This window comes from Denticeps clupeoides, chromosome 15, assembly GCF_900700375.1.
Source record: "Denticeps clupeoides chromosome 15, fDenClu1.1, whole genome shotgun sequence".
Classification (NCBI taxonomy): domain Eukaryota; kingdom Metazoa; phylum Chordata; class Actinopteri; order Clupeiformes; family Denticipitidae; genus Denticeps; species Denticeps clupeoides.
The window spans coordinates 6969901-6982813 of NC_041721.1; the positions used below are offsets into that span (position 1 = coordinate 6969901).

General features: G+C 40.8%; 3 protein-coding genes across 3 annotated transcripts; 1 reads left to right on the top strand and 2 right to left on the bottom strand.

Annotated features, from left to right (window-relative positions):
* Window positions 1–82: 82 nt before the first annotated feature.
* Window positions 83–5579, bottom strand: dimt1l (DIM1 dimethyladenosine transferase 1-like (S. cerevisiae)). Its single transcript, XM_028954809.1, has 12 exons — window positions 5441–5579; window positions 4428–4501; window positions 4255–4341; window positions 4103–4164; window positions 3938–4031; window positions 3799–3848; window positions 3231–3354; window positions 2658–2750; window positions 1904–1968; window positions 1311–1374; window positions 1110–1216; window positions 83–379 (listed from the first exon to the last, which is right to left on the bottom strand). Exons 1-12 carry the CDS (start codon window positions 5496–5498, stop codon window positions 337–339), a joined length of 921 nt encoding a protein of 306 aa, XP_028810642.1. The 5' UTR covers window positions 5499–5579; the 3' UTR covers window positions 83–336.
* Window positions 5580–6474: 895 nt separating this feature from the next.
* cenph (centromere protein H) lies at window positions 6475–8249 on the bottom strand. The gene is made up of 9 exons (XM_028955375.1): window positions 7937–8249; window positions 7791–7846; window positions 7674–7716; window positions 7524–7592; window positions 7368–7424; window positions 7231–7294; window positions 7092–7143; window positions 6828–6985; window positions 6475–6637 (listed from the first exon to the last, which is right to left on the bottom strand). Exons 1-9 carry the CDS (start codon window positions 7993–7995, stop codon window positions 6551–6553), a joined length of 645 nt encoding a protein of 214 aa, XP_028811208.1. The 5' UTR covers window positions 7996–8249; the 3' UTR covers window positions 6475–6550.
* A 175-nt stretch (window positions 8250–8424) lies between these two features.
* On the top strand, window positions 8425–11488 carry kgd4 (alpha-ketoglutarate dehydrogenase subunit 4). Its single transcript, XM_028955195.1, has 5 exons — window positions 8425–8609; window positions 9633–9743; window positions 10572–10635; window positions 10844–11049; window positions 11264–11488. The coding sequence occupies exons 2-5, from the start codon at window positions 9693–9695 to the stop codon at window positions 11279–11281; spliced, it is 339 nt and encodes a 112-aa protein (XP_028811028.1). The 5' UTR covers window positions 8425–8609; window positions 9633–9692; the 3' UTR covers window positions 11282–11488.
* The last annotated feature ends 1425 nt before the right edge of the window (window positions 11489–12913 follow it).

The following is a 12913-nucleotide window of genomic DNA, read 5'->3' on the forward strand; positions in this document are numbered from 1 at the left end:
AATAAATCTGCAAAAATGTCAACAATTCTGTTTCTCATTCAATGTGGGGTGCTGTGTATACATTAATAAGAGAAAAAAATTACTTTAATGATTTTACTATTAATTACATTTGCATTGATTTTATATTTTTGTGTTTTGGAGACATAAAATTAAAAGAAAACACAAATGTTTCAGTAAACATAAAACCATTAATGCACAGCATATAGTTTGGCAGAACAGCAACAGGATTACCATTCTTATGTATAAATTAAGCACGTTGGTGTTGCATAGCAAGTTTGTAATTAATATGATATTCTCTTTCGGGGCGAACAGACCGGAGTAATCTTCTTTTTCCACTCATGAAAAGTGTATTCCAGCAGAGTTAAATGCATGGAGGAGTCTGTGGGGGGAATTAAAAAAAATTTAATTATAAATATCAATATTAAATAATGATACAATTTTACCATAAACAGCCATTTGCAACATTTCCACAATAAGAATGCACATTTATTAAAAAAAATTGTAAATGATGAAAATATGCACTTCAGAAAAACAGATATCTTTCCAGCTACCACTTAGAATCAAAATGGAATGAAAAACTGGTAAATAACCTCCATTTCCTGCCATTCCAAGTTTTTACAAATGTACAACAAATATGCCATGTATTCCTGATCAAGATCTGTTTCTTAAAAATTGTATCATGCAATAAAAGATGATCAATTTATGTTAGACCTATATCGTAACTGTACATCAGAAAAAACATCACTGTTTTAAGCAGAAGCTTTAGAGTGCAGTACAGTGCTTGCCATGTTTGCTGTAAAACCACGCTCATATCTGCATTCAAATGTTGTCATTTGAGGAACAGAGTGGCAACCAATTTATGATTGTGACAAAGCAGCTGGATTAACTTGCTGCTTGTAACTGATTGACCACAGGGTTCATGTGGAAATTAATTTTGATTGGTGGGTGTTTAAAATACTTTTAAACTTTCTGCTACAAGCAAAAGCCCAAAGTGACAGACCCACAAATCAGTTTTAAAGCACATGATGTCACCCTTTCAAAATGGGTAATGAAAATATTCTTGCTGAAAGTGAGGAAAAACAGAAAAAGTTTGAAAACCCCTAACTTACAGCATGAAGTCGTCAATGTCCATGGAGCGAGCACGCTTTTCACTGAATCCAGATTCTTGTAGAACACTCTCGATTTTTGCAGCAAAGTTCAAGTTTTGTGGGATCTCCTGTTATAAATATATATAATAAAAATATTTTATAAAAATGGCAGTGCTATTTTAATTTAATAGCAATTAAATTAATGATTAATAAAGATCTTACAATATTATGCACTGAACAGTGGATTCTGTAGTTCTTCTCCAACAGCTGCTCCACAGCTGTAGACCTAACAATCAAAATGACAGTTTTATACACAGCATTAAAAATAGTCCAATAGAGTCAATAATTTAATCTTTAAAATCGTTGTAAATGGTACATCATTCTTATCTTAAAATCGTTCCACAGGAACTTAAAAGTTACCACAGGATTTCTGCAGGTTTAAGGAAGCAAAAGCTTTTAAAGACCTTTTAAGGGCCACTTTCTTCTAATTTAAGACATCAGGGTCGTCCACAACATTTGTCCAAGGGCCAGAGTTTTCCTTGGCAGAAATTGTGATGGCCATATATTTTTAATATAACATGTAGTAATAATATATTTTGCAATATTTTTGATTTCTTGTTTCAGGGCTGCACAAATTGGGGGTGGGAATTCTTATATATTTATATTGCGTTTACTGTGATCAATATTGCACTTGCTTGTCTATCACAAAAATAATTTAATTTGTCATACTAGTCATACTAAATCTTTACATCACTGTTATTTTCCCAGTACTGCACCTTAATAAAAATTAATAATTAATTCAAGATGGTACTCACTTGAAGGCTGCACTGAGAGTTTTGTTCTTTCTTATGAATCCAATCCTAACCAGACCATCCCATTCCTATTCCAGTTAAAAGCAAAACGTGTGTTCGTTACAAAATGTAAATACAGCAAGAATTCAGTTTTTTAAAGTCATTTTAACACATTAAAGGTCCCCTATTATGAATATTTAACATTAATATGAGTTCCCCCAGATTGTCTAAGGTTCTGCAGTTTCTCAAGCTTTTCCGGCCAGAGAATTTCCCACCCTTCCCCTAAAAAAGTAACTCCACCGACCGTCATGGCTTGAAAACATTGCAGTTGCTTGGTGATTGGATGTAAAAATAAATAAATAATTGTTTAAGTAAGTTGCGACCGGACTGACGCGACTTCCTGTTCGCAGCAAACAAGAGGTGTCGATCATGTCGAATGCCCGTTCACTTCTATAGGCCGCACTCCTCATAGTCCTGCCTCTCTCCTCCTCATTAGCATTTAAAGCTACAGACACCGAAATGGCATGTCCTGGGGAAAGCTGCAATTCTGCACCAAAGCTGAATTTTAAAAAGAGACTTAAGATATAGTATTTGGGGACTGCTATAAGACCGATATAAAAGCAAAAAAAAATAGAAAATTCATAATAGGGTACCTTTAAAACAAACACTCCAGAAATTGTTGCACTCAATTTTTAAATGCAGAAATGGATTTAGAAATAATACAACAATTAAGTGATACTTTTAACAGGTACGGCCAGAAAATATCTATTAGACTTGCCTGGAAATTAATTGGAGGTGGAGGATTTTTTGGTTCTATTCGAACCACACTGGACTCCACTTTGGGAGGGGGGCGGAAATTGTTTTTACCAACCTTCATAAAATAAAATAAAAAGTTATAAAATGAACAAACCCATATCATGTGTAAAAGCTGTGAAAATGCTAATAAAAAAAGAAAACAATGATATCTAAATGTATTTAGACTTGTATTTCATTCCAGACAGTAAGTACACATCCATTCCTGGAAGGATGTTCCACAAAACAAGATCTCAGATAGCTAGGTTAAATGACTGTCCAATAAGAATTTTTCTAAAGAGCCTTCCTATTGGTTAATCAGGGCTTAACTTAATCCTGCTAACTGGCCTTATTGGTCTCATTTTGCATTTGAAAGTGTGCCAAAGATAAACTGACCGACAAAAAAAAAAAAATCTTATTAATATAATATGCAATGAAATACAAGTCAAAGAAAATGTTAAAGTCACTGCTGCCTTTTTTTTTGGTATTTTTTCATAGTGTCCCAAAACTTTCTAATTTGGGGCTGTACGGTGTTGAAGAATCCAGGTCGGTAAGTCACCTTCATCAAGTGATCAACACGAGCCAGCAGCTGTGTGTTAATGGACAGTCTGCAATACAGCTTGTCTCCGGGCTTGGCTACCAGTCGCATGGCAAATTCCCTCTGGAACATCAGCACTGCACACCTATCAAAAGTTCAACCAATCAGGCAGCTACTCTCTGTAGCCTGTAGGATAATGGAATGAGGAGGACTTTTAACAAAACAAACACTGTTTTAAACAGGAATCCGGACCAAAGCTTTATGGCTTTCCTGCATAGACATGAAACCAAATGCATAGGCAACGCTCTACTAATCAAGTCAGATGGTTAACAGAGCAAAATTGTGGATTCACTAAAGCTGACACTGATGAGCACTTGCTGTTAACCAGTCATTATCAGTAGTTGAGGATGTCCAATCCCATATTTAACACTGTCTAGCAACACCAAGAATGAACCTCTGAATACTTTAAATTCAACTAGATTGAAGTGAATAAATAATATTGTTTGTTAAGAGCTTTTCGCTTCATAGCGGCCATTTTTGTAATGAACCTGGCATTAGTGATCATAAAAAATGAGCATTAAGACCTTACCTGAAGAAAGGTCTATGCAGTAGTAACTTGAAAACGAACGGTGAAGATATCTGTGGACAATGCAAAGACATTAAATCTCTTAACATCATTCAAAGGAGACGGCGAAATTATATTTGCCTGATTAAAAGTGCACGAGTACCTGGTACGGCAAGTTCGCAACGCAGACGTCAAAAAAGGGGAGTTCTGTCTTCAGCACGTCTCCTATTAAGATCTGCAGTTTGGTTTGTAATGGCCTGTGACGAGAACACTAATGTTAACCAAAGCACTAGGTGTCCGTTTCGCTTCTGCACCAGAGGGTACGTACGTGCACTGGACTCTCTTCTGCAGCTCGGCAACCAACCGCGTGTCCAACTCACAAGCCACGACCTGCACGGCGAGAAAAAGAAAAGCGGTCACGTCTCATCATAGATCATGCAAACGTGTAAAAAAAAAAAATAAAAATAGTTAGCTACTGACTTTCTTGGCCTTCTCCAGCAGTTTTACTGTCATGTTACCAGTTCCAGGTCCCACCTCCAGGACCACATCAGTTGGTCTCAGAGCAGCCTGGAAAAAGAGAGAAGATTTTTTTTCCTTTTGTCATAAGATGAGAGAAAGCCAAATCAGAACTGAAGTGACACAAAAACACTGACCTTTTCAATAATGCCGTTGACCACCAAGGGATTTTTCAGAATATGCTGTCCGATGCCAGTGTTGAACATGATTCCTGACACGGGGACAGATGGTTTAACGACAACTTCCTGACACTCACGGCCACACACTCATACACGTAGATGCATACGCAATACTGTGCATCACGATAAACGTCTCCTACCTGATCTTGAGAGGTTTGTCCCCTAGTTTGGCCCTAGTCCAGCTCGTAACATTTACATTTACAGCTTTTATCAGACGCCCTTATCCAGAGCGACTTACAATCAGTAGTTACAGGGACAGTCTCCCTGGAGCAATTTAGGGTTAAGTGTCTTGCTCAGGGACACAATGGTAGTAAGTGGGATTCGAACCCGGGTCTTCTGGTTCATAGGCGAGTGTGTTACCCACTAGGCTACTACCACCCTCAATATAACATCAATACAACAGTATGCACAGGAGTCTTAAAATGCTGTTCCCCCCCCACCCATAGCGTGATTACAATATATTCATGGGTGAAAATGGGTGACTTAAATTTAAGACCAAGATAAAAAATTTTTACATAAAGTCTCTCGGAGCAGGAATACAATTAACATAAGACATTTAGACTGTCCTTTTCTGCGAAAAAATAATGTGTGTGTGTTCTGAGCTCCAGAATATAAAACTGCTAGTACACTGACATTTACATTTACAGCATTTACTAGACGCCCTTATCCAGAGCGACTTACAATCAGTAGTTACAGGGACAGTCCCCCCCTGGAGCAACTCATGGTCTTGCTCAGGGACACAATAGTAGTAAGTGGGGTTTGAACCTGGGTCTAGACTACTATCACCCATAGGTGAAAAAAATTACGGCGCTGATAAGGCGACACACCGAGTCCCGTGGCTGAATGTTCTCTGTCCCGCGTCCTGTCCCCACGACGCGGGACAGAGAAAACCCGAACCCCTCTGAACTGAAGCCACACTCGTACAGCGCCGCCGCCCTCGCACCACCACAACAGTTCAACAGCTCACGCACCTTGACTTTTCACTTCCTTGTGCTGTCGGCATTTCTTCTCGACTTTGACTTTCGGCATTTTCCCTAAATTTTCACTTGTCACCGAAAAGCAAAACCCGCTAACACAAACATGTGCGTACTTTTACAACCGGAAGTACGTGCTTCGACCAACGTGACGTCATGAGCATGGCGTGCGCCACCTGCCTATCGGGCGACAGAACTGCGGCATGTGAAGACGTGCAGATGTAAAATACACTTAAACAAAACACTATGTGACTCCAAGTCAATCACATTCTGTGAAATAAACTGTCCACTGAGGAAGCGACACTGACAATCAATTTCACATGCTGTTGTGCAAATGGAATAGACAACAGGTGGAAATTATAGGCAATTAGCAAGATGTCCCCAAATTACAAAGTGAAGTGATTGTCATTGTGACACACAGCACAGAACACGGTGATACAACGAAATGTGTCCTCTGCTTTTCACCATCACCATTGGTGAGCAGTGGGCAGCCATGCCGGGGAGCAGTGTGTGGGGACGGTGCTTTGGCTCAGTGGCACCTCAGGCGCACCCTGGTGCTTCGGGATTTGATCCGGCAATTTCTGATTACGGGGCCGCTTCCTTAACCGCTAGTCCACCACTGCCCCAATACGCAGTTCCCCACTACCAGAAATTATGCGGTCGAGATTCCTACATTTGGGGAGTTTGCAGGGGTCAGCACAGCCGGAGTGCAAAGGCCTATGCTTTCTGCATGATGTTTTGGTCATTTTTGGGGGTTGTGCTTACAGCCTAAGACCGTGCATGACGTTTGCCATTTGCCAGAGAACACCAATGTCGGCAAATTCTCCATGGGCACAATGAGCTTTTCAGATAAAAGCATGTTCACACTGAGCACATGAGACAGACGTGACAGAGTCTGGAGATGCTGTGGAGAATGTTCTGCTGCCTACAACAGAACCTCTTCTTCCCTCACAAGCAACTGTAGCAACAATAATTTGACTGTATTGCAAAATATGACAAAATGTTTTCACAGTTCACAATAGACAGACAGCTTACTTAAGCATTTTAATCAAATCAATTTGATCAAATATTAGATGTTTACTTCTGAGCCAAAACAAACTTTGTTCTTTATTTAGGAATGTTCTCCAGGCCCATTGCAATGCCTCTCAGTTTAGGATCATCTATCCAGTTCACTCTGCTGGCCAGGATTATCCCCTGTAAAGAAGAACCTTATTTTTAAAACATGACTTACTTACACTCAAAAGGAATTTCAAATTAAGGTTGAGAGTATAGAAAAGAAATGAAACATTTCAGACATGTGAACTTTACTTTTTAAATTCTCCAACATTCACCTTGAGTACAGCATTGCTGCCAAATGTTAGGTGTGAGTAGCTGCATGCCTTACCCTAAGGACATTCTGTGATATGGTGGCAATCTTCTGGTATTTCTCCAGCACAGATTCGGCTCTGTCAACAATATGTTGGTGTACTTCTCCCTTATTTTCTCTCATTTGCTTCAGTTCTGTCAGCTCAAGCATCTTCTCTTTGATATGTCCTTTTGTTTCTGCCAAAAAAAAAAAACAAATGCAGTAAAAACAGTATAAAAATGAACAAATACCTTTCAGATTTAAAATGCTACATAATATATTACAATGCAAGGTAGTACATACCTCTTCTTTTTATTTGCATCTTTGTGATTTGGTCCTGAAGATCATGTGATTCCTGCAAAAGGACAAATTAATAAACGCATACACAAAACACATATTAATGTTTTTCCCCCTCAAATTGTAAATAATTTAATGTTATTACCTGTTGTAGCTTTCGTATTCTTGAGCAAAGGTCTGCATTACGATTTGACAATGTTCTCATTTCACTACCAAAAGCAAATAAATTATTAATATAAAACAACTGAACCAACATCTCTATAGTTTTGAAATAGGACTCACTCTGCCTCTGCATCAATCTGGGTCATCTTCTCAAAAACAGCATTCAATATTTCTGCCCTAGAAAGTATTTATTGAATAACATAAGATGTTTGCATGCAATTTATTCATTTAAAACCGAACCCGACGCAGACTCATGGCACAGAAATGTCAAGGTACCTGTTTAAAGCCAGAGTTTTGTTGCAGTGTGCAATTCTTGCTTCTTCCAACTCCCTCTCATGTATTTCTCTAAAAACAAATATGATTAATTCTATTAAATCACAATTTGTTGCGATTGGAATTTGGAACACAATTGGAAGCGTGACCTACATGTCATCAACTTCATCTGCTGCATCGCAGAGCCTCTTCTTTGCTGCGTGAGAATAAACAGACACAATGGAACCACGGGCAGTGTTTTTAACGTGCAGGCAACACCGTGCGACGTACCCGTGGCGAGCTTCACGGCCATTTCGAAACACTGATTCGACATGCCGTCCTTCATCCTGGAAAAGACACACAAAAAAAAAACTTGCCGACGAAACCTCAACTCGCATTTAGCTGAAAAGGCAGGAAGATGACGGGAGTTTTCAGACCTGATGAGGTCTGTCGTCGTCACCCCGTCGGGTATCGCGCCCGGTGTTGGTCCTTCCATTGCGGCCCGAGTTTGCTGACGTTTAAGGAATACCGAACACCCCTTTTAATGTTTATTAAGTATATTAAGTAAATTCGGTTTAAGTTCGGTTAAACTACTCAGCGACAACTGAACTAGTTAGCCGCCATAGTAATTATGACTTTCGCTGTGCTAAACGACTCGGGCTAAGCGACCTGAATCCGCAGCTCTGTGCTCGGTCCACTCGACGCTTTTCTCGGCGTCGCTCCTGCGGTTTTCACTCCGACGCTGGTCGCTAATCCGAATCTGCCGCCAGGAAGTGGTCTGTCCAAAAGGCAATTCCGCTGGCGACAGGTGGGCGGCGCTGCTGCGCATTCCCCGCACGGGCTGCGGACAGAGGTCGCCTTGACGGCTGATCTGGGATCTGTCTCGCAAGTGCCTTCAGATCCGTGGACGCGACGCCGTCACTGGGAGCTACGTTCCCGGGTCAGTGTTGTGCGGTTACCTTGCTAGCCAGCGTCTGAGCCCGGCGGGTTCGGGGAGCGAGTTATGGGTGACCGTGGCGCTTTTTTAGCCAAATTCGAAATAGCAGCATCGTTTGACCAACAGAGAGACTGTCGACACCTTTATACCGAGAGGTCCAGCAATTCTTATAGGTAGGACGCATCTTATATTGTTATATTGTATGTTATATTGTAATTTTATTTATCAATGCACCACAAGATTTTACTTTGTACATGTATTATTCATTTCACTAGTTTAGCTGTCTGTCTCATCTTTGTCTACATGTTTTTTTATTTATTGTTTCACTGCCTGCGTCCAGTTTGAGCTTTATGTGGCCCAGTTAGTCCGTGTCGCACACGAGCACTTTATGTCGGTGTGTACAATGGTGCATGCAGCACCCGGTTCTGGAGAAACGTTGTTTCGTTTCACCGTGACCTGTCTAACAAGTATGTAGCCGAAATGACGAGAATAAAGCTCAACTTCATATATATAAAATACAGGCCAAAGGTTTGGACACACCTTCTCATTCAATGTGTTTTCTTTAATTTCATGACCATTTACATGGTGGGGAAGTGGTGGGTTGGGGCAGTGGTGGCCTAGCGGTTAAGGAAGCAGCCCCGTAAAGCACCATACCCTCACTTAGTAAGCTGCCCACTGCTTACTAAGGGTGATGGTTAAAAGCAGAGGACACATTTCACTTTGTGTGCTCTGCTGCTGTGTATCACAATGACAATCCCTTCACTTTTTTTCAAGAGGTTGTCACCTGAAATGGTTTTCCAACAGTCTTGAAGGAGTTCTCAGAGGTGTTTAGTACTTGTTGGCCCCTTTGCCTTCACTCTGCAGTCCAGCTCGTCCCAAACCATCTCAATTGGGTTCAGGTCTGGTGACTGTGGAGGCCAGGTCTCCACTTTTTGTTAAGTACATAAGTGAGAATCTACCAATAATGGTCACAGTGAATGAGAAGGTGTGTACAAACTTTTGGCCTGTACTGTATACGCAGCCTAATGGTGTTGGTTGTAGTTAATTTCTTGGCACCTGGCAGACCACTGCAGGAAAAAAAAAACCCTAACGAACATAACGTTATAACGCGTGGTTTGTATTCAAATGCGAATTGATGTATAAAAAACGAGCCCGACGCTTCCAACAATTGACCCGCGCTACCATGTCGCCACCAGCTTCGCCGGGGCGGGGCCGGCGGGCGGAGTCCGACCCGGAAGCACAAGTTGGAGGGCGCCATGGGGAGCAAAGTGAGCAGCAAGATGGCGTCCGCGAGTCGGGTCGTGCAGGTAAAACGTTTGCGGCGCCCGGGAGGCTTCGCCTGGGACTTTAACTCTTGTCCTTATTTCGAAAGAGCAACGCCGTGCGACACGTTTACGGTTTTGCGCTGAACGCGCGGCCGTGGTCTAGAGTGCAGGACGCGGCGGTTGGTATTTTTAACCCGCGGACGAATGTCCTTGGTCGTGAGTTGGTATGTTGTTATTTCTTTACTCACGTTACGTTCGGATTATTACTGGCCGGACTTTTGGTTTTCTGCGGTTGAGGTCCACACAATGGCAAAATGTAAAATTTTTGTCCTTAAGTAACAACAAAGACAAACTACACAGCGAGTAACATGGTGGTAATAACTTTGCACACCACGCCTCTGTTTTAGAATGAATATGGCATTTTTGTATATATATATGTATGGATGCTATATTGTTAGGCGTATGATCAAATGCTTATATATATATATATATATATACACACACACACAACATACGTTAAGTTTTTTTTTTCCACGTTAGACTGCAAAATAGCTTTTGCTATTCACTCACATATTTCTCGCCGTGCATGCAGTATATGGGTGAGTGTGCAGTTAACTACACAACACTGTGTGTAGCATAGCAATACTATACCAAAGTGCCACTTATTCATTCACAATGTCCAGAGTCATAGAGGCTCTATGCAGGCCCATTTATTTCACAATCCCTCTCATATAACCGTACCCATCCATTTTATTACACAACGTGTAAAAGCCGCAAAAAAGGTCTTTGATGCATGTTTTTCCCCCTCAAATCTCTTGACATTGCTGTCCTGCTTTAACAATAGGAAAACTATTTTCTGCTTCTTTTCAGGCTGTGCGACCTCATGCCCCTCTTATAAAATTCCCTGATCGAAAGGGTCTGCCCAGGGCTAATGGTGAGTGCGCTTGTGTTGATCACAAAGTAGAATATATTATTCAGCATATTCAAATTAACATGTTCGGATATGTTCTCCATTTTTTTGTCGTTCCATATAAATACATTTTACACTTTAATCAAGTCTAACTGAGTCAATCACACAAGTTCAATTTCAACACACTTTCACAATTTTTTTTTTCTTATTTTTTTATGTTCTGTCTTGACAGTTCATGAAGCTCTTAAGATTGTAGCTGCCAGTGCTCCGTTACCAGGCTCCAGCCTCTCATCACAGCCAGCAATATCTTCATCTTCAAGACCTCCTGGACCAGTTAGTCGGCTCCCTGGTACCCCGGATAGCATTGCCACAGTTAGAGACTTCCCTCAGCGATACCGGAGAAAAGTCATTGCTGTGGAAGAAATGGACTACATCCAAGTCAGTTTTTTTTTTTCTTAATTTTAAAAAAATGTGACTAGATTCATGTTGACACTAATTTTTACAAGTCATTTGGTCTCTAGACATAACTAGGTATTGTCTAGAAAGCAAAACAATGCTTTTGAAAGATTTGCATAATATGTGAATCATCCTAATAGTCTTTTTTTTTTTTTTTTTTTTTTTTTTTTTTTTTTTTATATTCCCTTCCCCACAGCGTGGCGGGCCAGAATGACAACCTACAAAATGTGGAGTTTTGTGGAAGTGTTATTATTTTGCTAATTTTGCTTGTCAACCTATGATGACGTTGCTGCCCTGTCATTGACTACCTTAATTTAATTTTTGTGAAAAATGTATATAAAACTGTTTGCAATGACAGTGTGGTGAATGATTACATCTTCTGTCCTGTTATGTTATTAAAGCCCCCAGTTTTTTCCTTGTCCTCCTTAGCTTTTTTGTGTATTTTTTTAAATGACCTGTCAACTAAGTCTGGGATTTAATCTGCATCTGGGACACACTCTAAAAATCACAAACTGAACAGCATGATCTTGTTTTCATGTGGAAAATCTGAAGGAGTCTATAAAACTACCATACAGTGCCACTAGGCTGCTGGTTTTATGGTGAATCTGAGTATTGCAAGAGTGTAGGTATGAATTAGTGTTAAGTGTTAATCCGTAAAAAAAAAAAAAAGACAGAGGATCTCATTTATTATAACATTCAAAACTTAAAGAAAACTAGCAAAGAAAAAAATATTCATGTATAAATATATAAGTGATTTGCCACACACAGCGCGTGGTGACATAACAAAATGTGTCCTCTGCTTTTAACCATGACCCTTGGTGAGCAGTGGGCAGCCATGACAGGCACCCGGGGAGCAGCGTGTGGGGACGGTGCCTTGCTCAGTGGCATCTAGGCAGATGCCACTTCCTTCAGCCGCTAGGCCACCACTGCCTCATTATGTCAGCGATCTATAAGGACTCTTCTGGTATATTTTGTACGGACGAATCTAATGCGTGAAATCTGAAATTATTGTAAAATATTCAGCTGTCTCTTTGAAGGTGAAAAAAAGGGTGAGTCGACAGGGAGAGAGAGGATCACTGCCAGTCCACGTGAATAAAAAACGGTGGCAGGTGGTGCTGTGATAATGCAGAACATCTTAGAATGACATCATCTAAATGTAATGGTTTGGTCTGTTAGAGGTTGGGGCGTTTTTAAACTGTGGATTTTTATGATTGGCAAAAGGCCTAAGTGTAATATTGCACGTGTCATGAAAATTTTACTTCCATCTTGTACAAGTTTAAAATAACAAAAGAATAGCAAAAGGGCCTGAAGCAAAAGTTTATGCACCCGACATGGTCAAATTACAAAGGCTTCTTGTAACCAGAGGTTTTCAGTTTTGGGATATTTTCTTCCTTGGTTTTTAATCTGGGAGACAGCGCGAGCCATGGAAAAAAAACCTTCAACTTTGTAGATGTTCAGGTGTTTTCTGGTAGCTTCCATATCATTTCCCCACCTAATATATGGTGTGATATGGTTTGTTCCCATAATTTGCTGGTATCCAGATGCAGCTAAACGTTCCCTGCATCCCAACCAGGGCATGGGCAGTGGTGGCCTAGCAGTTAAGGAAGCGGCCCCTTAATCAGAAGGTTGCTGGTTCGAATCCCGATCCGCCAAGGTGCCACTGAGGTGCCACTGAGCAAAGCATCGTCCCCACACACTGCTCCCCGGGCGCCTGTCATCACTCAGGGTGATGGGTTAAATGCAGAGGACAAATTTCACTGTGTGTGCTGTGCTGCTGTGTATCACATGTGACAATCACTTCAACCCCAAAGTGAACAGTGAGGTGGAAAGGGGCGGGACCAGATCA

What these genes read in the sequence shown, in the direction of transcription:
- cenph (XM_028955375.1), bottom strand. Translation starts at nt 7,995, where the DNA reads ATGGAAGGACCAACACCGGGCGCGATACCCGACGGGGTGACGACGACA. An exon ending in GGCCGTGAAGCTCGCCACGG is followed by an intron (nt 7,717 to 7,790) that starts GTACGTCGCACG and finishes ATTCTCACGCAG; the next exon opens with CAAAGAAGAGGCTCTGCGAT. An exon ending in GCAGATGAAGTTGATGACAT is followed by an intron (nt 7,593 to 7,673) that starts GTAGGTCACGCT and finishes ATTTGTTTTTAG; the next exon opens with AGAAATACATGAGAGGGAGT.
- kgd4 (XM_028955195.1), top strand. Translation starts at nt 9,693, where the DNA reads ATGGGGAGCAAAGTGAGCAGCAAGATGGCGTCCGCGAGTCGGGTCGTG. An exon ending in CCGCGAGTCGGGTCGTGCAG is followed by an intron (nt 9,744 to 10,571) that starts GTAAAACGTTTG and finishes GCTTCTTTTCAG; the next exon opens with GCTGTGCGACCTCATGCCCC. An exon ending in GGGTCTGCCCAGGGCTAATG is followed by an intron (nt 10,636 to 10,843) that starts GTGAGTGCGCTT and finishes CTGTCTTGACAG; the next exon opens with TTCATGAAGCTCTTAAGATT.
- dimt1l (XM_028954809.1), bottom strand. Translation starts at nt 5,498, where the DNA reads ATGCCGAAAGTCAAAGTCGAGAAGAAATGCCGACAGCACAAGGAAGTG. An exon ending in TGCTGGAGAAGGCCAAGAAA is followed by an intron (nt 4,165 to 4,254) that starts GTCAGTAGCTAA and finishes CTCGCCGTGCAG; the next exon opens with GTCGTGGCTTGTGAGTTGGA. An exon ending in CTGCATAGACCTTTCTTCAG is followed by an intron (nt 3,355 to 3,798) that starts GTAAGGTCTTAA and finishes AACTTTTGATAG; the next exon opens with GTGTGCAGTGCTGATGTTCC.